This window comes from Misgurnus anguillicaudatus, chromosome 11, assembly GCF_027580225.2.
Source record: "Misgurnus anguillicaudatus chromosome 11, ASM2758022v2, whole genome shotgun sequence".
Lineage (NCBI taxonomy): Eukaryota > Metazoa > Chordata > Actinopteri > Cypriniformes > Cobitidae > Misgurnus > Misgurnus anguillicaudatus.
Window position 1 is genome coordinate 23732710 of NC_073347.2, and position 25780 is coordinate 23758489.

Genomic DNA, 25780 nt, shown 5'->3' on the forward strand with positions numbered 1-25780 from the left:
CTGTTCCAATTCAAAGTTCGCATCACGCCCAAGTTCACATAAAATCCCCGGATGTATTCTTGATCCGCCCATTTTATCGAGGATGCATCAGAGGAGACTTGTGTGGACTTATGAGAGCGAAGTTTCCCAGAATGCATTTCGCGTCAGGAGTTCGTTCTTCCGAGTCTGAACTTGCAAGTTCGAACTACGAAGGATACAAATCCGAGTTTGGCGTACTTGGTATTGAGAAACGGCTCTTGATTAGCTCGCTCAGGTGTGTTTGATCAGGGTTGGAGCTAAACTATGCAGGGCTTGGCCCTCTAGGGTAAGATTTGAATAGCCCTGAGGTACACTGTCAATTTTTTTTACCTTTTTTGTCACTTGGGTGGTACCCCATAGGTTCATTTTTGTAGCTTTTATGGGTATACAATACATTAAAATGTCGTATCTTTGGGGTACAATATTAAAGCAATAAGCCCCAACTGTCAATTTTTTTTACCTTTTTTGTCACTTGGGTGGTACCCCATAGGTTCATTTTTGTAACTTTTATGGGTATACAATACATTAAAATGTCGTATCTTTGGGGTACAATATTAAAGCAATAAGCCCCAACTGTCAATTTTTTTTTACCTTTTTTGTCACTTGGGTGGTACCCCATAGGTTCATTTTTGTAACTTTTATGGGTATACAATACATTAAAATGTCGTATCTTTGGGGTAAAATATTAAAGCAATAAGCCCCAAGAAGCAGTGGGTTACCAGTGCATTTTATAATAGCTAAGGGGCGTTGTTAGGCATGACGCGAAGCGGACCAAAATCTGAAGGAAAAAACAGAAAAAGGTTGATGAGGATTTCTGGTTCCCAGAATGCTTTTCACAAGACATTATTTTAAAGTTTTATTCTGTAAAGACAAAGCCTTGTTAATGTTTAATGTAACATATCTGCAGTCTCAGGAAAGTCAGGAATAGCTCATCAGTATTGATGGTAAATTCTCCTCATAAAGGGAAACATGAAAACAAAGAGGAGGTGTCAAAGGAAAACTTAGTGAAAGCAAGTTTTCTATAACAGGAAAAGCCTATTAGCCCACAAGGCCAGCCTTGCTGCAAGACTATAAAAGTGTCAGCCAGCTCAAAGATCTTTAAAATGAAAACAACAGAGATGCAACATTTCTATTGTGATATTTGCCCCTCTATTTCACCCACAACAAGTTAAACTGATCTCCTTATATAAAGCAAACAAACTACAAAAATTAATTGCACTCCAACATTACTGAATGCTTCATTCTTCCAATTGCTGAAAAGACACAGCACACATCATCACCCTTTTGAACACACACACACACACACACACACACACACACACACACACACACACACACACACACAAGCTTTAACCACAATGACCAGACGTCTATGCATCTGGTTAATGATTATTTTAACAACAGCTGCTTACCCTCATCTTTCACAAATTCACTGCTGTGTCAGCAAATGTACCGTTGTGTTACATGACTAAGGTTATGATTTGATTGCGGTAGAATGAAAAACAACCTCGACAGCACACGTGCAGTGAACATGCAGGTCCCTCTGAGCACAACTCAAGAGAGCACAGTCGCCTGACACAAGCAACTCAACATTATTAGTCTCAACACCTTCATGCCCCATCAACACCTCTGATGCAAACATCAGGTCAGAAGAGGATATAATGCACCTTTTCTATTACCAAACGACTTACAGATGTACAATAAACCAGAGACCACTTGGAGGTGATGCTATCAACTCGTCCAAGTTAAATATGCTGCTAAGACTAAAGCCATTTATCATTATCAAAACTGTGGCAAACTATTCTCAGCAGACATTTTCACTACAGAGTAAAGAGTTGTAATGATTAACATTCGCTAAGAAATGAGCACATGTGCTACAGATAAGAGATGTTGTGATGCAATACAAGGGGAATTTATGCTAATGCAAGTGCAGCCAGTGCAGTGACAGCTGTTGGTAACAGTACAATCAGTCAATTCAATTGTGTAATAAGGAACAAAGCTTTTCTGTTTAAACAGAATTTAGAGATAAGTGGAAATTTCCTTTAAAGGGACATTCCACTTTTTTTTTGAAAATATGTTACTTTTCCAGCTCCCCCAGAGTTAAACATTTGATTCCCACCGTTTTGAAATCCATTCAGCCGATCTCCGGGTCTGGCGGTAGCACTTTTAGTATAGCTTAGCACAATCCATTGAATTTGATTAGACCATTAGCATCGCGCTAAAAAACCCAAAGAGTTGCAATATTTTTCCTATTTAAAACTTGACTCTTCTGTAGTAACATTGTGTACTAAGACCGACAGAAAATTAAAAGCTGTGATTTACTAGGCAGATATGGCTAGGAACTATGCTGTCAAACTGGCGTAATAATCAGTGACTTTGCTGATGTAACATGGCTGCAGCAGGCGTAGTGATATTACGCACTGCCCGAATATAGTACCCTTGGTGTCTTTTAATGGCAGGGGACTATTTTCAGGCAGTGTGTAATATCACTACGCCTGCTGCAGCCATGTTACAGCAGCAAAGTCCTTGATTATTATGCCAGAATGAGAGTATGGTTCCTAACATATCTGCCTAGAAAATCACAACTTTTAATTTTCTGTCGGTCTTGTCTTAGTACACGATGTAACTACAGAAGAGTCAAGTTTAAATAGGAAAAATATCAAAACTCTTTGGTTATTTTATTGCCCGATGCTAATGGTCTAATAGACCCCTTCACGGTTCACATCACAGGTGGTTCCCACTGCGCATGTCCGGGTAAGAAAAGTCATTACAGCACATTGAGTTGCGTATTATTCGGTATATCGTCAAAAATGCCTACTTACGTCGCGGGCTGTGAAAATCGCACCAGGTCTTCCGTTAAGTTTTTGCGATTCATGCAGAATCTCAAAAAAAAAATACAACATCTGCGGCTGCAAGCAATTAACGTGCAGTCTGGAACAATGCAAATATCAAAGAGGCTTGTGTTTGTAGTGCTCACTTCATTTGAGGTAACTCATCATTTTTCAGCCCTGTTAGATTAAATTAGAAAGCCTGGATGGTATAACAGTTGACCCCATGCTGCGCGCGCACCCGATAGTCATTCAATGTTTACAAACCTTGAAGGGGTCTATCAGATTCAATGGATTGTGCTAAGCTATGCTAAAAGTGTCTCCAGACCCGGAGATCAGCTGAATGGATTCCAAAACTGTAAGAATCAAATGTTTAACTCTAGGGGAGCTGGAAAATTAGCAAAAAAAAGTGTAATGATAATAGCTTGTTTGAAAAATATACTTTTGGTTTGGTCCATGCAAACAAAAATGTGTCCAGTTTTTATAGCACATAACTAAAAGAAGAAAAAAAACAACAACAGAAAAACCAGAAATTGGGCTGGACGATATTGCCCAAAAATCATGTGCAATTTTGGGATAATGGCCATATGGGATAAATATCTCTGCATATCTACAAAGCAAAAAATTTTATTGCACAAGAAATGTTATTTAGTTATATGGCTGAACAGTGGTTGCAGTTTTTGATTATATGAGAAAGTGAATTATTACAGTGATTTCCTTACACGCCACCTGTCTGAGATCATGTTCCTGAAGAATGTGCTTGAAATCAAAATATGCTTATCTTCATGCCTACAGATGTATGCATCTCATTTCCTTTAATTAAAACAAATGTTCTACATCTATAATATATTGTCAGGATACAATGGACTAATATAATGACACCAAATACAGTACTGTACAGAACTCCAGATGTAATTCATTAATGATTATCTTTACACTCTCAAAAAAATAAGGGTTCAATAAAGAATCTTTACACCCCAAAAAAATGTATGTTTCACAAAAATGGTTCTTCAATGACATCACAGTGAAGAACTTTTAAGCACCTCTACTTTTAAGAGTGTACACAATATGACACATGCACCAAACAGCTGCCTCCCCACCAAAGTGCCAAACATTTTGGAGTTAATAATAATGACGCCTTAAACCTACAGTAGTTTAAATGATAAAATAAGAATAAAGCATATATGTTTTAACATATGCCTGTAAAAATTCTGCAAGATGCAATGCTGCATAAAAAACCTGCTAAAAACATGCTGGCTATGAGCAGACTTTTTAAGTCCAAGTTTTACAATTCTCAAAAAGTCTATTTGGTTGGCAAAGTTGCAGGCCTACAGCAGCTCACAAGTATTTCTTGCTTTTTAGGGGAATTGGTTATGCACCCGTTCCCTTGGCAATCTTTGGAAATGTGTGGGTCTCCAAACACATTACGTGATAATGATGGGAAATAGGTAAAAAAAAGCTTATGGTTCACTTCATTTGCTTCAAAGAAATCACTTATTAGTCTCCTACTGTTGTGGGAATTTTGGCAAAACATTTGTGATGGCAGGGGGTAGGAAAAAAGAGAAGCCTAGCATGCCATGTTGCTGTGCCACACGCAAAAAATAAAACATTTTATAGATAGATAGATAGATAGATAGATAGATAGATAGATAGATAGATAGATAGATAGATAGATAGATAGATAGATAGATAGATAGATAGATAGATAGATAGATAGATAGATAGATAGATAGACAGACATTCCTCTTAACAGTCAGGCAGTCTTTGGTTTCAACCTTAAAAGCATATCATTGGCTAAAGCAATTCATTTATGGCCATGGTTTATTTAAGTAAGTTCTCTCCACCTGCCAAGTTTCCCTCTGAACAACATGTTCTGCCTTGTACTGGGAGCTGTTTAAACATCACTTTCTATTTCACCGCTCTGAGCTTTCTCCTTTTCATGTACTCTACACGCTGTGAAAATATTTTAATTGTCCTTCCACATTAAAATGAATGAACAGAGAGAAGAAAAAGTAAGCAAGTGCCTTTTCCACAATTTCATATTAGTTCGGGATGACAGGAGACTTTAGGGCAGTCTGCATTACCTAAGTACGTAATTAAATTTGCTATGAATAAAATGTTAATGAATAAAAAGTATAATTGTTTTTGCATTCAAACTGTGTGCTAAAATGTCTACGGTGCCAGAAATGTAATCTGCAGCTTGAACTCATGTATTAAGCATTACCTCCCTATAGCATTGGATAAATGTTGTGTCATTTAAGTTATAGGCCTACATGACATTTAAAAAAATTGTTCACAAATTGAATGTTTGGTTAAGATGCCTTTGCAAGAAACATGAATGCGGTTTTAATTAAATTAGTGTAAACAAATACTCTACACAGACTCTGAGCTTTACCACAGTTTATAGTATGGCAAGTCATGTTTATAGTATGGAAAACTAAGTCAGAAATAAGCAAAATAATCATATAAGATGATTAGGAAGTAATTCTGTAAAATATACCAGTTTTTTTTAGCATATACTCTAAAAACAAACGGTGCAATATAGCACCAAAAGTGGTTTTTTGGTCGTAATCATAGAAGAACCATTTTTAGTGCCATTTGGCACCAGTGTACCTGTGTAGAACCATATAGTGCTATGTAGAACCATATTTGGTGCTATATGGCCCCTATATGGTTCTACAACGGTGCTATACAGGTGCTTCACCGGTGCTATATGGCACTAAAAATGATTCTTCTATGATTACGACCAAAGAACCACTGTTGGTGCTATATAGCACCGTTTGTTTTTAGAGTGTAGCTGATGTGTCTGTTTTAAGGTTGTAGTGGGTGACTCCTGAAAAATTCACTAAAAAGTTCAATTGAGGTTAATTGAGCCATCTCACTTGCCCAATTTATCACACATTATCTCTAATATTGCACAATTATCAAACCTAGGCCTTAAAATTACAAAGTAAGGAAAAAAGGGGCATGTTTAAAGGAAAACACCACCGTTTTTCATTTTTTACTATGTTCTTACCTCAACTTAGACAAATTAATACATACCTATCTTTTCTCATTGCGTGCACTTAATCTTTGTACAGCGCCTCATGAATGTGTTAGCATTTAGCCTAGCCCCATTCATTCCTTAGGATCCAAACAGGGATGAATTTAGAAGCCACCAAACACTTCCATGTTTTCCCTATTTAAAGACTGTTACATGAGTAGTTACACAAGTAAGTGTAGTGGCACAAAATAAAACTTTTGTTTGGAGCCATAGAAATGAATGGGGCTAGGCTAAATGCTAACACGTTCAAGAAGCACTGTACAAAGATTAAATGTGCAAGCATTGAAAAAAGATAGGTATGTATTTATTCATCTAAGTTGAGGTAAGAACATAGTAAAAATTGAAAAACTGTGGTGTTTTCCTTTAATTTATAGCATCCTCTAGTCTAGAGGCTTGGCATTAGCCTGGTCCAACCAGACTCTCATACATTCATTTCATTTGTACAGAGAGTCTGGCCACGCTCCATTGCAAAGCGTTACTTCCGTTAAGGAGTGTCCTCTGTTCAAGTTTAAAACTATTGGATCTGCCCAGAGTCACTCTGAATCTAACCAGTCGCTAACGTTTGGTTGTGACGTATGTCAATCAGTCTGGCACACGACCTCAACGTCATCATTCTTAGCCACCCCCCTCTGTTCGCTGATTGGACCTGCAGATTTTTGCAGGAGAAAACGAAACTCTACACAGCAGTCCCAGACGTTGTACTGAAGCGAAATGAAAATTAAGCGGAAGCACGTAGGAGGGCGGAGCCAGGCTAGCTTGGCATGCCCCAGGATTCACGCTGAATGATCTATTAAATTACTATGTAAAATAGTAATACAATGCATTTTTCGGCACCTGGTTTGCTTAAAGTAAAGCATTTAATTTAATTAATTACTGAAGCCTATAGACATATAGTGAAGCCTATAGTCATAACGTGGATAAACTTGCATAAAAACATAAGTTACAAGTCTAATTTCTACAGTCCCGTACAAACTCATTTAAATGTAATTCTCTATGTGGGTCTTTTTACTGCTTCAACATGTTATTGATCAGATATCAGAGACATATAAACATCATGAAGAAAACTATCGCTTGAAATGCTTAAAATCAATTCCTGACCTCAGGAATTCCAAAATAAATTCAATAAGGTTTTCCAGTAATGCAACTGTTCAGACTTAAAAGTTCACTACTTTGAAAAGATACCAGTAACAACTTAATTGTATGAATGTAAATGATGGCATATATTGAAAAGGTAAAACAGAGAATAATCAAATTAAGTTTTTAGTATTATTTAGTACCTTCGTAATCGCTAATTGACTTAATACTACAAATAAAAGGATTTCCTTGAGGCAATTGGAAGGAATTCATACAAAATCTGGCAAAATCTTAAACAACTGGATTTTGTTTACATAGTATCAGGAAAAGTATCAGTTGTGATACTTATTTTTTTGGTAATCAACATGAAAATGTCATAATCACTGACTGTCATTCTTACCTCGGGTAGGTTTAATTCATCAGGTACTTAATTAGGGGGAAAAAGAGTAAACAATGAGATATTGAACAACAAGATATAAAGCTTATATTATTTTACTAATTGTCTGCATACCTGCTCAGATTTTGGGCGGTTTCACACTTGCTTTTTTCTCTTGAAATCTGAGAGTACAGTACAGATATTACTTGAAGGCCAACTCGGACGGACCGGAAGTTCTAAACCCTTCTCGTTAATTTACACAACATAAAGCAGTTCGCGTATGCCATCTAGGGGCGGTTTCGCGGACAGCGATTAGACTAAATGTAAGAGCTGTCCAAACTGAAAACAACTTGCACTGACATATATTAAAATACATCAGTGTCCTTTGTTTTGCCTCAAAATGCACATAAGTAATGTTTTTATTAAGGCATGTTTGATAAAACTAGTTATATTTCCTAATTAAACTAAGGCCTCCTCCTGACTTTAGATAATCCCTGTCCGGGAAACCATCCCCTAGTGTTTATTTGGCATCAAAATCAAAATATTAACATACCTATGTTTCTATTTTTTTTATCTAAAAACACATTTAGATCTGATAAATCCTTCAAAACCATTCTGTACAAAAAAATGCAAAGGGCTGTGAAATCCTATTATGTTTAAAGTAAAGATAATTCTTAAAACATTAGTTTGGACACAAGATGGCGCTATATGATCTTGTATGGCTCCGCTCTTTGACACTACCAAATTACGACTGGTCGGACTTTTATTTTGACATGTTTCCCAAACCGGTGACATTTAACTGTGCTTTAACGTTCTTGCTTCACACTAAATAATGCTGTGATTGTATAACAGGTTCACATGCTTTAAAGTAGTAAACAACAAAACATCTGAAACAGAGACTTTAATGGATATTACGTTAACGAATAAACCATTTAAAAGAGTCGGGTCGTGCTGAAGGTTTGTTCTTTATTGTTGAGCTTTTTCACACGCTTTGTTAGGCTGAGGGTAAACAATAATAAGCTAGCAAAAACGTTAGCAGTTAGCAAAGTGCCTATAACATAAATAAAACACTTTTGATTTAACTATTATTAACTTTGTAAATTTACAAAGTAGATCATCAAATATTGTTTTATTCGATGTGTATCAATACAGAACTTTTGTTGTTATGTGAAGATTGACGTGGCCGTAATATGCTACATTGTGTAACTGTATGATGTTTACCTGTCATTGTTATTCTCAGTACCGGTTTGACCAGTCAATGAGGATATTTAGTCATTAATTTAGATTTATTAAATACGTTTCTTCATACAAGCTGTTCTGATTCAACATGACGTTTTCATGTCACTTATACTTTTGAGATCATCCCTATTACAGTTGCTTGCCAATGCCAGAAGAAGGTAACGAGGACCAGACCCTTCCACCCTTGTCCAGCACTGTCAGTGTCCAAGAAGACAATGGCTTTTCCATCCCAGGAAGCAGCAGGGAAGAGCCAGCGGCTACACATCCGGAAGGTGTCGGACCACAGAACTCCAGAAAATCAAAGGCCCTGCTCCATATCAACCGTCAGGAGATCCTGTCAGTGGCTGAAAGCTCTCAAGCTGCTGAGCTTCAGGGTTTGGGAGTGGACGTCTATGACCAAGATGTTCTGGAGCAAGGTGTGTTACAGCAGGTGGACAGGGCCATACAGGAGGCCAACCAGGAAGCGGCCAAAGCAGATGCTCAGAAAGAATACGAGTCTGTGCTGGATGATGTCAGGTGAACTTATTTAGTTTATCCTACCCATTAAACATATGTATTATGTAAAGTTAATAAAGTCACAGTTTTTTTAACAGTATATTTAATTTTGGTTTGTTATGCATTCTAGGTCATGTACAAGTGCTTTGAAACACATCAACAAAGTTTTGGAGCAGTTATCTCCTTATGCAGCTTCTAGCAAGGACATCAGTCGCAAATTAGAGTCTGTTAAACGGCAAAAAGAAAATAAGGTCAGCAGATGCTCTAACAAAAAATGTATTGTTTTTGAGCTGTTAAGACTAGAGAGTTTAAATTATTGTCTTTTACAGGAGAAGCAGTTAAAAAAGATCAGAGCCAAGCAGAAGAGACTGCAGGCCTTTCTTGATGGAGAGGATATTCAGAAGCTTGAGGAAAAATTATTGATTGAGGATGACGAAGGTAAGCTAGAAGCACAGTCCCATCCTGAAGCTTTGCCATGGTCTTTGAACCCTACTCTTATTAATGAAATGTACTAAAGCATCATGTCCCCAATCATTTTGCTTGCCCCAGGGGTGCATTACAGATTGTAAGTAGGACAAAAAAAAATGAATAGAGCAGTGTATGGGTGATTCTCACGAAATCCGTGTCCAGCATCAGAATTTAAAAAGCCCTTGAAGCCAAAATGTTTTTGCACATATAAGATTAAGGTCTGAACTTACTAAAACCATTATTTTCAGAGGATTTAAAACATATTTCCTATAAAATTATTTACATTTTTTTAGGTAATCATTATATAAAATTATCATTACCACAACATGATATGACATTTAATATATGCATTTACAAACTCATGTTTCGGTAATGAGAACTAAAAAGTTGTCTAGGTACTATGACAAACAAAATTTCAATTTTTATCTGGAGAGAAAAAATAAGAACTGCTTACCTGGTAGCCATCTTGAGTGTCACAGTCAATTATGTCCCTTTCCAAATTTTTTTTTTTTTTTGAAAAATTAATGTTAGTTCTTTGAGGGCTTAAACAATGATTGAAAATTGTTGCGGAGGATGAGAAAATTTTTCTTGGACACATTTATATTCCTTATTATTGTCTCTACATTTACCAATGATCACCAAACACCACATGTTTTTTTTTACTGTAAATGTTTATAGTATAACATGCACTGAAGCTTTTATTTTTTAGATTTTTTAATTATAAATATTTCCATGTCAAAGAACCCAAATCCAGTCACTGACACGTTGCGGTAATGAAAATTTTCCCCTTAAATGTGGAAAAAACTACAAAATTGGTTTGTATGATGTCATTTCAAATCATGTGCAAAATAGTACATGAAGGGATATTCGTACCTGTATGCTTCTTATTTTGATACTCTTACTTTGCATTTACTTTTTTTATCAAAATGTTTCATGACACCTCATAAGTCTAATTTCGCGAGAATCACCTGTGTGCTAACCAAATGGACAGGAATGCATATAAACATTTGTTTTTGTATAACTAGCTTTAACACTTGATTTTAATTGTGTAATTATGTATGTCTAAAAGAACCAGGTCCTTCTACGCTGGGGAGCATGCTCATGCCATCTCAAGAGACCGAATGGGAAGAGCTCATCCGCACGGGTCACATGACCCCCTTCGGTTCACGGATCCCTCAGAAGCCGGAGAAGAAAGAACCTCGGAAAGTTATGCTCAGCGAGGATTCCGGTTTTGATAAGTACCTCACAGATCAGGCCATTTTAGCAGAGAGCAGGAAGAAACCCCCCTTAAAGAAAAAGACCACCAAGAAGCTAATAACAGATATCAAGGATGGCAAAGAGCAGAAAAACGGCTCCTTATCCAGCAAAGATAAGAAACTCCAGAAGCGTATGCGAAAACTCCAGAGGACCGCTCTGAGGGCTCACCCCAAGGCCAGGCCTAAGGTGGAGAAAGATCTAAACCATGGCAGGAGGAAAGGTTTTGGGGAACGGGCATCAGACAGCGAGGGCTCAGAATATGTTCCTAGTGATGAACTGATGGATCCTGAGGAACCAGAGAGAGATGATGAGTTCTGGGTAGATGAGGATGAAGAATATGAACTTAAACCTTACAAGAAGAAGAAGAAGGAGGCTAAAACAAGAAAGTCCAAGGAGGAAGAGGATGATGAATATATTCCCAGCAGCTCAGAGGATGAGGATTCTCAGAAAAGTGGAAAAGTAAAGAAATGTAAAGATGATGGTGATATCGAGTGTTACAGGCAAAGGATTAGGTAAGCATTGCTCGAATCTGTCATTCAAGCTTTGATTAAGAAATTCATTTCCTAATCATTACAGTCAAAGACCATTCATAGATTGATGAGTTTAGTTAATGACTCAAGCGACCATACTTTGCTTAGCATGTATGCTGGAACAGATAGCCTAATCCACTGATGAGATTGGCAGCTGTCCCTTGACTAAGCAAATTCTATGGCTATTCATATTTTCTCATTATGGTATGCATGTATTTATTCCAGTGTTAACATGAAAATAGATTGATGCAAACCTAACAAGATTTATGCATTCGTATTAATAGTAAGCAAATTGAGTTGGCGTGGTCTTCTTCACTGTGGTTGGTTTAAATGTGAATGAAGCCACGATTTCTGGATGCTACTGGTGGAGGGCAGTGCGAGTGGTGGAGGAAAGGAAAAAACGTAATTAACTGAACCAATGCTTAGTCTTGACTTAATTACAAGTGCCGTCTCGGAAGCCCCAGATAAAGGGAACGGTTTCATTGCAGAGTGACAGGACCAGCCCCAAATGAAGATGGATTTTTTTCCCTACACTCTTCTCTCTGTACCTTTCTTGGGGAACTCAAACTCCTAATTGTCTGTATCAATCTTAATTTGCTTTTCTGACGACACTGCCACTAAATGCTGCAGCTTTCCCTGAAGCCAGAAGTGGGTCAATTAAATCTGCCCTGGAATAGTGAGGGGCAGGGAAGTAAAGAAGGGAGAGGTCTCTCACACTCACTTTTCTTTCTCTTTTTGTCTGTCTGTATTTCTTTGGTGAGGAAATTAAAAACCAAGACAAGGGACTATCGGTACCTGTCTGTACATTACCCCTTATAGGCTACTGTAAACTTTCCCACAGGAGACGTCTTTAACAGAATCCGATTTTTAATGGCAGCTGTAGACTTGTTTCAGTTTTAGTAGACTTTCTTTGTTAATCAAATTGTATAGACATCACATGAAATCAGCAACATGGGAAACATTTCTATGGGTCTGCCTTTCTTTGTGACACACGTTCAGGGTGAACCTGAACAGCATGTCACATTGTGCCTTTAGTTGCCCTTTATCTATTTCTGATGTGCTTGATGCCGCCTTCTGCCACTTTATTGTCTCTTTGGGCTAAAATAAAATGCATGTTTTCATTTATGAGGGTCTCAGATGCAAAATCCGCCAAACGCCACTTCTGTCAAAAATGAGATGATGATATTGGCAGAATGCTCTCAGCACGTTTTATATGTACATTAAATACCCTTACTTCATCTCGCCCTTAGGCCATTCAGCACATCTTTTTTTTTAGCAAAATTGGATAAACGCCGGTGCGCGGAACGACCGTGGATCACATTCCAGGATTCCCATTGGTCATTGAAGTTCTTGAAAGTTTGTGAATCTGGGGGGAAAATATACATGAAAATATACAATGCATAGATACAGGTCATTGAAAGTGCTTGAATCTATTTTATGCAAGAAGTTTTCTGGATAAAAAAATCCATATTATTCCCCGTGTAGTGTAGGATAATATGATATAAATTCTAGACTTTTTAAGCACACGTGCTAAACGGTTCACTTTAAATGCTTATATCTTCTGTATGCGAATGTTGATTCATATCAAAATGCTTTTTTGCATAGTTGTGTTTGACAAATGAAACCGTCTCGGGTTACGTATGTAACTTTTGTTCCCTGAGAAGGGAACAAGGCGCTGCGTCTCCCTTGCTATACTTCCTGCGTCCCTGTAACGTCGTCTTTGGCAATATTTCAGGGAACCCTGACATTCAAACCTGGGTTTTAAATACTGACTTTCATCATTTGCATTGATTTTAGTTGCTTCTTTAGTGATTTTGCAACTGTTTACTCTGTCTTGAACAAAGAAGTACTTTTTTTGCCAAAAAAGCTTGTATGCACTTAGAGGGTTTTGCAGAAAAAGACAAATTTGTTAAATAGCAATAAAATAACTAAATTAATATTTGTGATAATAAGGCATTAACCTAATAAACAAATAACCTTTTCATTGCCATTAAAGTAAATTACAGAAACTAAACATAAGATAAAAAAATGCTCATTTACAAGAAAAGATGTCAGATGCACATAGAGGGTGTTTTTATAAAATATGGAAATTTTATTTATTTTGTATTTAGCCTGTTTTGATTTTGTTCTTATAAAAAGATTAATTGCGATTATATTAATTGCGTACAAAATAAAAGTACGTTTTTGCATAATATATGTGTTTATACTGTGTGTGTAATAAAGTGTGGACATTGTTTGAAGGAGTATTTAAAGTATAAAACTGTAACGCAGTGCTTCTGTTTTTCCGCAGGAAGTGGAAAAGGCAAAGACTTCGGGATAAAGAGGCAAAAAGAGAAGCTGGCGAGGAGGAGTCAGAGGAGAGCGAGGTCGAGTTTGATGAAGGATTTAAAATGCCTGGCTTCCTCTGGAAGAAACTCTTCAAGTATGACTCACACAATTACAACATTATATTCTTATAAGGATCTGTTTCCTTAAACAATCACGGCAGTGCAAAGTCTTAAATCCTTGCAGAAATAGATACCTTGAATGCATTTGAACTTGTGCCAAAAGCCAAAAGCCAGTGTGCCGTTATGGGGGGTGAAGTGCTTTGGGCTCAGAAGAGAGGGCTTTGCTATTGTTTTGTGGATGCGTTTTACAGCACATCAATTGGCCAACACTTACGGCCCATTTATCCAGAATCAATAGAGATAATGGCCATATGATTAATTCATCAGCCACAGTGTTTGTGTTTGTGCTGGGGCTGCGTTTTGTGCGACATGTTTGCTTTTGTTGTCCAGGTATCAGCAGACAGGTGTCAGGTGGATGTGGGAACTGCACTGCCAGCAAGCAGGAGGCATTCTGGGAGACGAGATGGGCCTGGGCAAGACGATCCAGATAATTGCCTTCCTGGCAGGCCTAAGCTATAGCAAACTAAAAACACGTGGATCCAATTACAGGCAAGGGAATCTTCTTAATCAAACACTTTCATATACTGTATTTATACCCTTTCATTTTTGTTATGTTTTTCTTCCTTCTCATTGTCTCCTTAATTCCTTTAGTTTTTCGTTTTTATTAAGGCTCGTCTTTATTAAACGTGCTCATGCATCATCATCATCATCATCTACCCAGTCGAATACGTCGTACATGTGTTCGAATGCTCATAAACACACACTCACGCAAACATCGTCTGACTTCCCCCCTCCCAGACTCAAAGTCTCGCTTGCGATTAATATTTCAGCAGCTGGATTGCTGGTGGAGAGAGGTTTGGTGTGAATTATTAAAGACGTTTCAATTATGATATTCCTCTAATTCTCTTAGTGGCGACATCAAAAGAGGAAACAAGGACGTGACATGAAAGAGAGAGAGACTGTTTGGTGGAGGAAGGGGTGGGAAATTAAACATGAAACATGTAATTAAACACATTTAAGGTAGTGCCTTTTTGCTTTTCGGATGGGCTGGGCCCCTCCTTGCTGGTCAATAAGCTGTCTGGCGTCGTCCATCCGCAAATTGATTGTTTGCAAACTCAATTATGGCTCGCTATCAATGGCTTTCACAATCCGGAATATCAAATCAAGCCGTAATGCTCCCAAAGCCATTTAGTGCATTTCGGCAGTTCATCACCTTTATTGAACAAATGCACTGGGAGGAAAAGCAGAACTGCCCCATCAGCTCATGGTGTTTATCAATTCATAAATTTGATGCTTGTAGTTTTTCTCTAATGTATAAATATTGGACTACCTGTTTGGGCAACCAATGGAAGACGGGTGTACTGTGGGAAAAGAATCCCATTTTTGGGATTGGTGCTTTTAATTAAATCATCGTCTCACAGCCTTAAAGAGAATGAAGAGTAACTTCAGTGTGTATTTTCTTTTGTAGGTATGCTGGATTGGGTCCCACAGTAATTGTGTGTCCCGCCACTGTTATGCATCAGTGGGTGAAGGAGTTTCACACGTGGTGGCCTCCGTTCCGTGTAGCTGTTCTCCATGACACCGGTTCCTTTACCAGCAAAAAGGTAAGTGACGTAGACATGGCCGCGATCTTTAGATGGCAATCTGTTTTATTTCTTTCTATATTTAATCTCACTGAAATATCTGGCCATTTTGGGCTTAAATTTTTCTATACAAAGAAGCAACATAAACAAGATTAAGATGAACTGTGTCGCACCGGTCTGTAACGTTTATACCGGAGCAAGATTTTCCCTTGTCAGCAGATATCCTACCGTAGAGTCGAATTGGCTCCAAGGAAATGTTAAATTAATTAAAGCTAAGGTAGCAGGAGCGGCTGTGAGGTATTTACTGTGAGTGGTCTTCACTGCCCCCCCATCCTGCCTGACACAGTGATTAATGGGGCCTGTTGTCTGGCAGTCCGTGCTTTGCCCTCTAGGTGGAGAGTTGGTCTCAAGAGCTTGTAGAGAGACAGAGGAACATTTATGCAGCGTTGGCACCTAATGATACCGCCACGCTAACACTAACATTCTTGTAGAGCAGATGTACCTGATTAATTGGCTACAAAGAAAAAAGTGCGCGGGGGGGTTGTGGGGAGGAGGGCGATAGGCTGGGAACAGAGGTTAGTCGCTTTGCACATCTATAATTGGAACACACTTGAGACCGTTCATGTGAAACGTCAAAGCAGACGTATAGACTAGTCGTTCTGATGAAGACGCTATCGCCAGGGGCCCGATACCGGCAACCTATCACAGTTTCCCCAATTTAATTAACAGCCAAAAAAGACGTTGTTGTGTAAGCGTGATGCGTTGGCTTTTACCACTGCAGCTGATACTCATGTTCCCGTCTTACAGGAGAAGCTCATCCCAGAGATAGTGGCCGGTCACGGCATCCTCATCACTTCCTACTCGTACATACGCATTATGCAAGATTATATTCAGAAGTATGACTGGCATTACGTCATCCTGGATGAGGGACACAAGATTAGGAACCCCAATGCTGGGGTCACTGTGGCGTGCAAGCAGGTGATTCTTGCTTTCATTTAGAAGATTTCATTTTCAAATCAAGCTGTTATTGCTAATGTCACGGGATTGATTCCAAGGTTAAACATATATTGATCAAATATATGTTGCTTTGGATAAAAGCATCTGCTAAATGTATAACATTCCTGTAGCGCACTTTGTGGAGCATGGCTTTAGCAGCACAAAAGTTGTGAGTTCAATTCCAGGGAACACACAGTGCATACTTTTTTTTAAAGTATACTTTTTTCCGCTTTCGATGTAAAAATTTAAATTTGTAGTACCAAAGACTACTTGGAGATTTACGAGTCGCACTGAGCATACAAATGGAGTCTAGCAGTAAATCTGATACCTTACAGAAATTATCCGTTCAGTCTGCATCAATTTATATGAGCTTCAGTGCTATCGATCACTCTATTAAAAAAATCCATCGGAAATTTCACAACACTTTGATTTGGTATTGAATAAACCGAAGCTAATGGAGCTTTTAAAAATCTATAATAAAGGTCTTTATCAGATAAGCTCTACCTGTGGATACACAAATATATGCTGTTCATAAAAACACTTTTGATGACTATTTCAGTTCTAACTTTATTCTGTTTCTCAGTTCCGGACACCCCACCGATTCATCCTTTCGGGCTCACCCATGCAGAACAACCTGAAAGAGCTGTGGTCGCTCTTTGACTTTGTTTTCCCAGGAAAACTGGGGACTCTGCCTGTCTTCATGGAGCAGTTCTCTGTGCCCATTACTATGGGCGGATACTCTAATGCATCTCCAGTGCAGGTAAACCACACATCAACTTAATGTTTCCCTATTATTGATGCAAACCTATCATTTCCACCAAATATAACCGTAAACGTACCGAGGAACCTGCATAATACTTTAGGTAGACGTGGAAATGTCTGTATTAATTCAAAATTATATTAAAACCTTTAAACCGTGATGTGACAACTATATGGTGTGGGGATTCTAGATGTGCCATTATCAGGAAACCTTTTTAGTAGCACACTTACTTTATGGATTTCATTTTCGAACTGCTTTAAAAGGGTATTGATGTTTCCTTTGCCAATAATAAAAACCTTTACTAATTATTAATGTTATTAAATGGTTGAAGATATCTAAACCCCATGACTCTCTCTCAGTAAAGCTCTCATATCAACCGTCTGCACAATCCTATAGACCAGCTTCATCTTTTTATATATTTTGTTCAGTTGATATTCAATTGAGTAACAATTACATTTTTTAATCATGTAAAGAGTTCACATTTAATTGTATAATCAAACACATCTAAAACTATTTAAAAAAATGTACACTTTATAACCTCATATTAGGGGGCTATATAAAATATTGGTATATTTAAAGATTTATAATAAAATTGTGCAAATTGTAAATAATATAGTGACCAGTCACAGGATATACACACAAATTAATCTAAAATAAAAAAGCTCATAGACACACGTACCCATACTGGCCAATATTTGAAAAAAAAAGTTTAAAGGGCACCTAATATGCAAAATCCACCACTACAAGGTGTTTGGACATAAACCATCCCACAATGGAAAAAAATCCAACAAATCCTTCTTTTTTTAATCCTTGCTGAACCGAAGCAGTCTCATTAGACATGCCGTTTTGATTCTCTTATCAATGTGATGTCACACTGATAAAGCCCTGCCCTTGGCCACTGACTGACTGACAGTCCTGCATTACCTTAGTTTCCCCGCTCAGCAAATTGTAGGGAGATACTATGGTCTGTATTCACAGGAATCAGATCTATTTAAACTGATAGCACTCAGTAGCTCATTTGCATTTAAAGGTACACACACAAAAACAAAGTGCTTTTGCTTCCGTCCAAATAAGGGCATTTTGGACATGCTATTATTAATAATCTGTACTTCGAGCTGAAACTTTGCAGGCACATCACCTGAGATGTATATTACATCTTGTAAAAATGGGCATAATAGGTGCCCTTTTAGGTTTAGCATAAACCTGTTTTGGTCAGTTCCTGTATTACAATGCAGTTATTTTCATTAGGAACCAGTAGGGGTGCGCTGGGCAAAAACTAACGCGGGGTTAGTTGTAACACGGACTGTTTACATTGTTGCACAAGGTTGATAGTTTTGGTTTTCCTGTATTTTTTCATGCTGCCAAAAGACGATCTCCCGCGAATTATTGGAAATGTATAATGTTTTTCCAGAGAGTTATTGATGAACGAGTGTTTTGGTGGCATGTAAGTACATTTTTTTTCGGTTTCTAAGTTGGGTGTAAGATACCAAACCCAATGCTATGTCATATTAATCAGTGTCTTGTTGACTAAAACATAGCATTGTTTTGAAATATGTCTGCAGCTCTTAGCAACTTCTTTGGTGGGCTTGAAAATATTTTGACCAGCGGGGTGTTACAACTAACCCCTCCGCAATAACAATATGAAAACCGCTAACGTTGGCATAATTCTTGCCGTTGTTTTAAATAGGCTACACACTAATGATTGCTGGCTGACAACAAAATAAATGTGCCTGTCTTATCAAAAATCGTGTGTCAAATTTATTTTTGTTCATATCTTTAATATTGATTAAATAAGGTCACGTCAAAGATTGAAATCATAATGAAATGAATGGCTAAAGCTAAAGAAGTGTTACAACTAACCCCCTGCCTGTTACAATTAACCCCACTTATGGGGTAAGTTGTAACGTTTGCACTTCTGTCATGTTTGGTGTAATTGTCCAAGAATGGTAAGTGCTAGAAACAAACTTCAAATGTTCATTTGTAGCAGAGATGTGTGTGTTGCTTGTGTAAAAAAATATAATTAAACAAACTCTAATATTTTTTGAATGATTGAGCCAAAACCAAAAAGCGTAAGGTTGTGCCATGCTCTCCCCTACTAAACAAAGTCTCCAGAACTTCATTTGATCTTTCTCAACCTCTGCTAACCCCTCCCTCTCTTTGTCTTCTCATATGCGCCCTAATCCGGGCTCATTGTATGCCCTGCAGTGTTGTGGTTCTACTGCAGGCTTTCTTTTGATCTGCAAACCCCTTTAAATTACAGCTAAATGGCATTTGGCCTAACGCAGGATCAGGAGAACATTATTGATAAAAGAGTGCAGGCCCCCTCTGGAGTCCAGCAGCACTCTTATGAATCTTTAATGTGTCAATCTGCTGATAGGAGGAGAGAAAGAGAGCAAGCGGCTGTTGACATGTCTCAGGACACACAAATTGTTTGGCTTTCATAAAGTGCGGTGAAGTCGGGGCTTGTTAATTAGCCTGTACTGGATTGAAGCTGGTTTGTCGAATTACACAACATGCGTATTTATGTATTTATTCAATGTATAATCTTTAGGTCCAGACAGCCTATAAATGCGCTTGTGTTCTTCGTGACACAATTAACCCTTACCTGCTGAGGAGAATGAAGGCTGATGTGAAAGCAAACCTCTCCCTACCTGACAAAAGTGAACAGGTGCAGATACAACACATCTCACATATGAGTTATTCATTTGTTTAAGTTGAACAAGAAAAGTCTGTGCATGAAGCGAAACATATTTTGTCCACACAGGTCCTGTTCTGCAGGCTGACAGAAGATCAGCGACAGGTTTACCAGACCTTCCTGGACTCCAAGGAGGTTTATCAGATTTTGAATGGAGATATGCAGGTAAATGGATGATCCTCTGTTCTCCACGACGTGAAGAGCTTTATTTATTATTCAGTTTACTTGAGAGCGATGACATCCTCTCTGAATGTTTATATACACATTTTAAAGCTTGCGGAGACAGACATCCTCTGTCATTGGTGAAGTGTGATGTTCGAACGCTCCATTCCCGCCAGGTTATGAACGCTAATGAATGTAATTTACTGCTAAATCACATTATTACAAAGATGCAGAATCTAGTTTAATGTCTTATTGACAAATGTCACGTCAACCTCGTGCACCTGCGGACATGCTTGTTGTGCTCAATAAATGAGTGCTCTGTGATCTATTGACTTTGCGTATGCGCCGTATCGTCGTCACAGCGAGGAAAAGGCTCCTCGTGACTATTCATCACGATGCTCCAAATGTGTTTTGCGGAGGCAAAAGCTGTGGGTTGCAGAGCAGTTTACAAACCCCTCTTATGTGGTCACAAACTCCATTAAGCCACATATATAATGCAAAGACTGCTGCATTTACTTGAAGGAAAGACTTTACTTTGCTCTGGTCAATTACCATCATTAAATTAACCGAGTTTATTAATATTAAGATTTGTGTTGGCCGTATCTCATACATGGGAAACTTTTTCTCCTGCCATTAAATATATTAACGTGTCCATCCGGTGTATTAATCTCAATTCCCCACCCTGTTGTTCTAGGTCTTCTCGGGCCTCATAGCTCTGAGGAAGATGTGCAACCACCCAGACCTGTTCACCGGCGGGCCGCGCTTGCTCCGGGGCATCCCCGACGATCAGCTTACCGAAGAAGAGCACTTCGGTTACTGGAAGCGATCGGGAAAGATGATTGTGGTGGAGTCTCTTCTGCGCCTGTGGTTCAAACAGGGACACAGAGTTCTGCTTTTCACCCAATCCAGACAGGTCAGTATGAAAGAGAGCAATGGATACGGAAAAAAAGACAAAAGGGATCTTTACAGCACTTAATGTCCCACAGCTTCTCATCTTTTGAATAATCTGAAATTTGGTTAGACTCTGCACAATAACATAGATCTGATTTGTTGATTTTGGCCAAATTCATATAAGTAGATCCATCAAGCCTCTGCAGGCATGCCTTAAGTAAAGAAGTGTGAATAAACCCAGAGTATTGATAGATAAGATGCACTCTCCCCATCTCCAGCAGCAGCCACTAAAGGACCAATAAAGTTATTATGTCATTTCGCCCTCTAATAGAATTCATTACAAGATCTTATTGCATTGTAGGGTGTCTGTCAGGACCCAGCTGTCTTTGTTCAATAGAAATGAGATTTGGCTTCAGAGAGAACCTAAAACCCACACAGTTGGTACTTCTGTACATGTAATATTAATCTTACCTAATCCTATTAGCACTAATCCTGTTCTCAATGCTCTGTCTCGAACCATTTCTCCCACACACACAGATGCTGGAGATCTTGGAGGTGTTTCTGAAAGAGAATGGCTACTCCTATCTCAAAATGGATGGTACCACCACCATTGGATCTAGGCAGCCTCTCATCGCTCAGTACAACCAGGTAAAACAGAAAATTGACAGAGTTTTCGCTTTGCTTTTCCACCCTTACACTTCACTAACACATGTTTACTTCATTCAGAACAAGGACATCTTTGTCTTTCTCTTGACGACAAGAGTTGGAGGTTTGGGAGTCAACCTGACCGGTGCGAATAGGGTTGTAATCTACGACCCAGACTGGAACCCTAGCACAGACACTCAGGTTGGCCATTTACTGTAAAAACTCGGTCTGTACCGTATGCAGTACTGATCAGTATTGATCTGAACTGTTGACCTCTCGCTGCAGGCACGCGAACGCGCCTGGAGGATCGGTCAAAAACAGCAGGTGACCGTATACAGGCTGTTGACAGCTGGAACTATTGAAGAAAAGATTTACCACAGGTAATCCTTTCCTAGGATTGGGCGTTTAGATGAAGCTGGTAATGCTGAGAAGGACTATTACAATCCATAATGTCCTACTTCTGTCTGCAGGAGCTCAATAGACAGTAATTGAAATGCATCATTTTTTTTTTTAATTAGATATCAACACAAATTTGCTAATCGGTCGCTGAAGGCTATTCTAGACTACTTTGTTATTTGTAGGGAGGCAATGGGAATTTCCAAACACTGGATTGTTCACATATTAATTTTCTATTTACAAACTAACCCAAGACACGACGTGCATTTGTTAAGCTGATAAACTGTCCAGCAGGGTAAGATTGTGCCATGTCAGTGTTGAGGCTATAAAGGAAATCATATTGGAAATGTGGGACTGGGGTATATCATAATGGAGATTGGAAAAAACTAATACAGAGTTTTTGGTCCTCATCCACAGACAAATCTTCAAACAGTTTCTCACCAACCGAGTGCTGAAAGATCCTAAACAGAGACGGTTTTTCAAATCTAACGACATTTATGAACTTTTCACACTGAGTAATCCTGACGGCACACAGGGAACAGAAACCAGTGCAATATTTGCAGGTAATTCATTGATATTCATTGACATACTTACATGAATCTAAATACATTTTGCAAAAAGCGCATAATTTATTACGCATGCCAGAAGAGGATGCATTCTCATGCTTTGTTCGTAAAGAAACGAATATGAATCGTTTTGTCTTTTTCTGTGTAAAGGTACAGGCTCAGATGTGCAGATTCCAAAAAAACACAAGTCTTCCCATCCTTCTCAGGGGACATCGGGACCATCTCAATCTCATTCATCTGCATTTAGCGTCGAAGACCAAAATACCGCATCTCTGTCAAACAACAAACATGCTACCTCTGTCAATGATCATTTGAACAATAAACTTGAATCTCATTCCAATGGTTATCTTCCAACAAATGATGTTTGTTTGGCAGACAGCCCTCAGAAGCACAGGGAGAAGAAAAAGCATTGTGAAACAAAAGAAAAAAAGTTCTCCGATCAACACAAGCATAAAAAGCGCAAGCACTCAGCGGATGCCAGATTTGAAGGATGTCGTATTTCTCACCTGGTGAAGAAAAGGAGATACAAGAAAGAGGACGATGAAGAAAAAGAGGACAATAAGGATGAGAAAAAAAGCGATGATTACGTTTTAGCCAAACTCTTTAAGAAATCAGGAATCCACAGTGTCATGAAGCATGACTCCATCATGGAGTCATCAAACCCAGATTTTGTACTTGTGGAAGCCGAGGCTAACAGGGTTGCCAAGGATGCACTGAGAGCTCTAAAATCCTCGAGGCAGAATCTCAGGGCGCCTTTCTCAAGAGGGTCAACACCAGCCACCCCACCTCCACTTAAGTATGTCCATCTCATTCAATGTAAAATAAAAAATACATTTTAATTTTAAATCCAATACCCATTTTTTTCTTAGGAGAAGGTTTGGGCAGAAGAAAAACCCGCTACTTTCTCAAGCACCTAGGACGATGGCAGAAACATCAGAGAAATGCAAGGTATAAATACTGTATGCATACAATATTCTCTGAACCCCCTATAGAATATTAAAGACTTGTGTTCTCTCTAACACTATTTATTGTTTTAATCCAGGATGCAAATATTGTAAAGAAGTCAGGAATAAAAAAGCCAGGATCTGGTGTTCACTTCAGCGGTGAAGGGGCACAGGAACCTGGTTCTCTCTCATCGTCCTCTCTCCTCGCTATGATGAGGGCCAGGAATCACATCAGTCAACCCCAGAGACAAGAGGATGAGGAACAAGAAGAGGAAGAGAGAAGCACTCGGCCCGTTCCTGTACCTGCTGCTCCTACAGAACATGATGAGCTTCTGGTCGACCTGAGGAACTTTGTGGCCTTCCAAGCTCAGGTGGATGGTCAAGCAAGCACCAAGGAGATTCTGGAGTACTTCACCCCAAGACTCAACTCTTCGCAAACAGCAGTTTTTAGAGAACTTCTAAGAAATATCTGTGAGTTTCATAGACTTCCTGGACAGGAAGGGATGTGGAAGCTTAAAGCTGACTACAGGTAAACTGAGCAGAGCATATTAAAACATATTAGCTGAGGTACAGAATAGAAAATGTATACGTCACACTAGGGAACTGCGGGTGATTCGATGCATCAGTTATTTTTAGATTACTAGATGTGTTGAATATGTTGTCAGTAACTTCTTGGAACTTTTCAGAATGGCAAATAAATTGTAAAACACTCCTCGTGTATGTAGTCAAAAGTGTTTTGTTGTTATATATTTGTTTGTATTTTGTTACTGTTGGTTTTTTTAATTATTTGTTTATTCCTGGAAATGACTTGAAATTAAATGTCTTCTGTATTTGAAAAATGGTTTTATTCAGGGAATGTTTGCCAAACTATAGTACTGTTTGTTCTTATTGCTTAATTGAAAAAAAAAAACAATTATTTGTTCTTAAAGGATAAGTCCATTTTCTTAATAAAAAAAGGTGCAGATGGTTTGCTCACCACCATGTCATCCAAAGTGTTGATGTCTTTGTTCAGTCGGGAAGAATTTGTTTTTTGGGGAGGACATTGGAGGATTTTTCTCATTTTAATGGACTTTGGTGGAGCCCAATACTTGGTACTTAACTCAACACTTAACAGTTTTTTTCAACGGAGTTTCAAAGGACCACAAACGATCCCAAACGAGGCACAAGGGTCTTATCTAGCGAAACTATATAAAAAGTGTGCGCTTTTGGACCGCAACTTCTCATCTAGGTCCGGTCCTGTGATGCGCCAGTGTGACCTCACGTAAATGCGTGGTGACATAGAGAGGTCACGTGTTACATATATGAAACGCACATTTGCGGACCATTTTAAACAATAAACTGACACAAATACATTAATTTGTATCATTCCACATACAACAATGCAGAACGGTCCTCTTTCTCCACACTTGTAAACACTGGGGCAGAGTTTTGCATTCGTCTTCTGTGACCTCTTCATGTGATGACGTATAACGTGGGGTCGCGCTGGCGCATCGCGGGACCGGACCTGGAGGAGGGGTTGTGGTTTAAAAGTGCATATTTTTTATTTTTCTTGTCAAAAATGACAATCGTTTCGCTAGATAGGACCCTTGTGCCTCGTTTGGGATCGTTTGTGGTCCTTTGAAACTCCGTTGAAAAAAACTGTTGGGTGTTGAGTTGGGTGTTGGGTGTTGGGCTCTATTAAAGTCCATTAAAATGAGAAAAATCCTGCAATGTTTTCCTCAGGAAACATAATTTCTTCTCGACTGAACAAAGAAAGACATCTACATTTTGGATGACATGGTGGGGAGTAAATTATCTGGATTTTTTTAAGAAAATTGACTAATCCTTTAATGCTACCGATAAATCTGTAAAAAGAATGGAAAATGTATTTATATAGGGGGTTCTTTTTATAAACTTCTTTGGTGCCAATTTATCCTCTTGACTTTTTAGTCGGTGGTCAGTGTTTTTGAAACTTGTAAATTATTTGATGATCATCTACCTCCCACCAACTGTCTGTTAAAAAACACAGATAAGTGAACCAATGTATATGCAATACGTTGGCAATGACCGAGTTTACAATCCATGAACTTTAATTAAAAGTTACCCAATAAAGTTTTGCATCAACTGTGATGTTTTGTCTGGATCTCTTTAGTTAATTTTCCTAATATGATCTAGGAAATGTAATGCATCATTAAATCAGGCCAGAACCTGCAGCACGTCAAAGGGCCTTATTGAATTTTAAATACATCTATGATATTCTGTTGTTGCACATTAATCACAATGTCTGGCCTCTCTGGGACATTACTGCTGCTATTTCAGTTTTGTATGTGTCAGAAATGACTGCTCATTATATCTATATACATTATATTATATCTTGCAAACAATTTCAAGTTTGAAGCAGTTTCACAATTACAAGTGATGCTAGTGATTTGTATGTGTGACTGTATC

General features: G+C 38.5%; 2 protein-coding genes across 3 annotated transcripts in view; one reads left to right on the top strand and one right to left on the bottom strand.

Annotated features, from left to right (window-relative positions):
* The window catches only part of tmem72 (transmembrane protein 72), a 122484-nt gene that overhangs the window by 91365 nt on the left and 5339 nt on the right, over positions 1–25780 (bottom strand). The gene's annotated exons all lie outside the window — the stretch shown is intronic.
* On the top strand, positions 8134–24064 carry ercc6 (excision repair cross-complementation group 6). 2 transcript variants are annotated; one of them, XM_073873356.1, is made up of 20 exons: positions 8134–8296; positions 8698–9094; positions 9204–9324; positions 9403–9511; positions 10611–11310; positions 13619–13750; positions 14106–14264; positions 15184–15319; positions 16106–16276; positions 16878–17054; positions 19606–19722; positions 19819–19914; positions 20606–20824; positions 21340–21450; positions 21529–21648; positions 21733–21827; positions 22261–22406; positions 22560–23205; positions 23279–23357; positions 23452–24064. In XM_073873356.1, exons 2-20 carry the CDS (start codon positions 8724–8726, stop codon positions 23884–23886), a joined length of 4140 nt encoding a protein of 1379 aa, XP_073729457.1. In that variant the 5' UTR covers positions 8134–8296; positions 8698–8723; the 3' UTR covers positions 23887–24064. The 2 variants fall into 2 exon arrangements, with proteins under 2 accessions (XP_073729457.1, XP_055027087.2); XM_055171112.2 differs by having other exon boundaries at positions 8714–9094.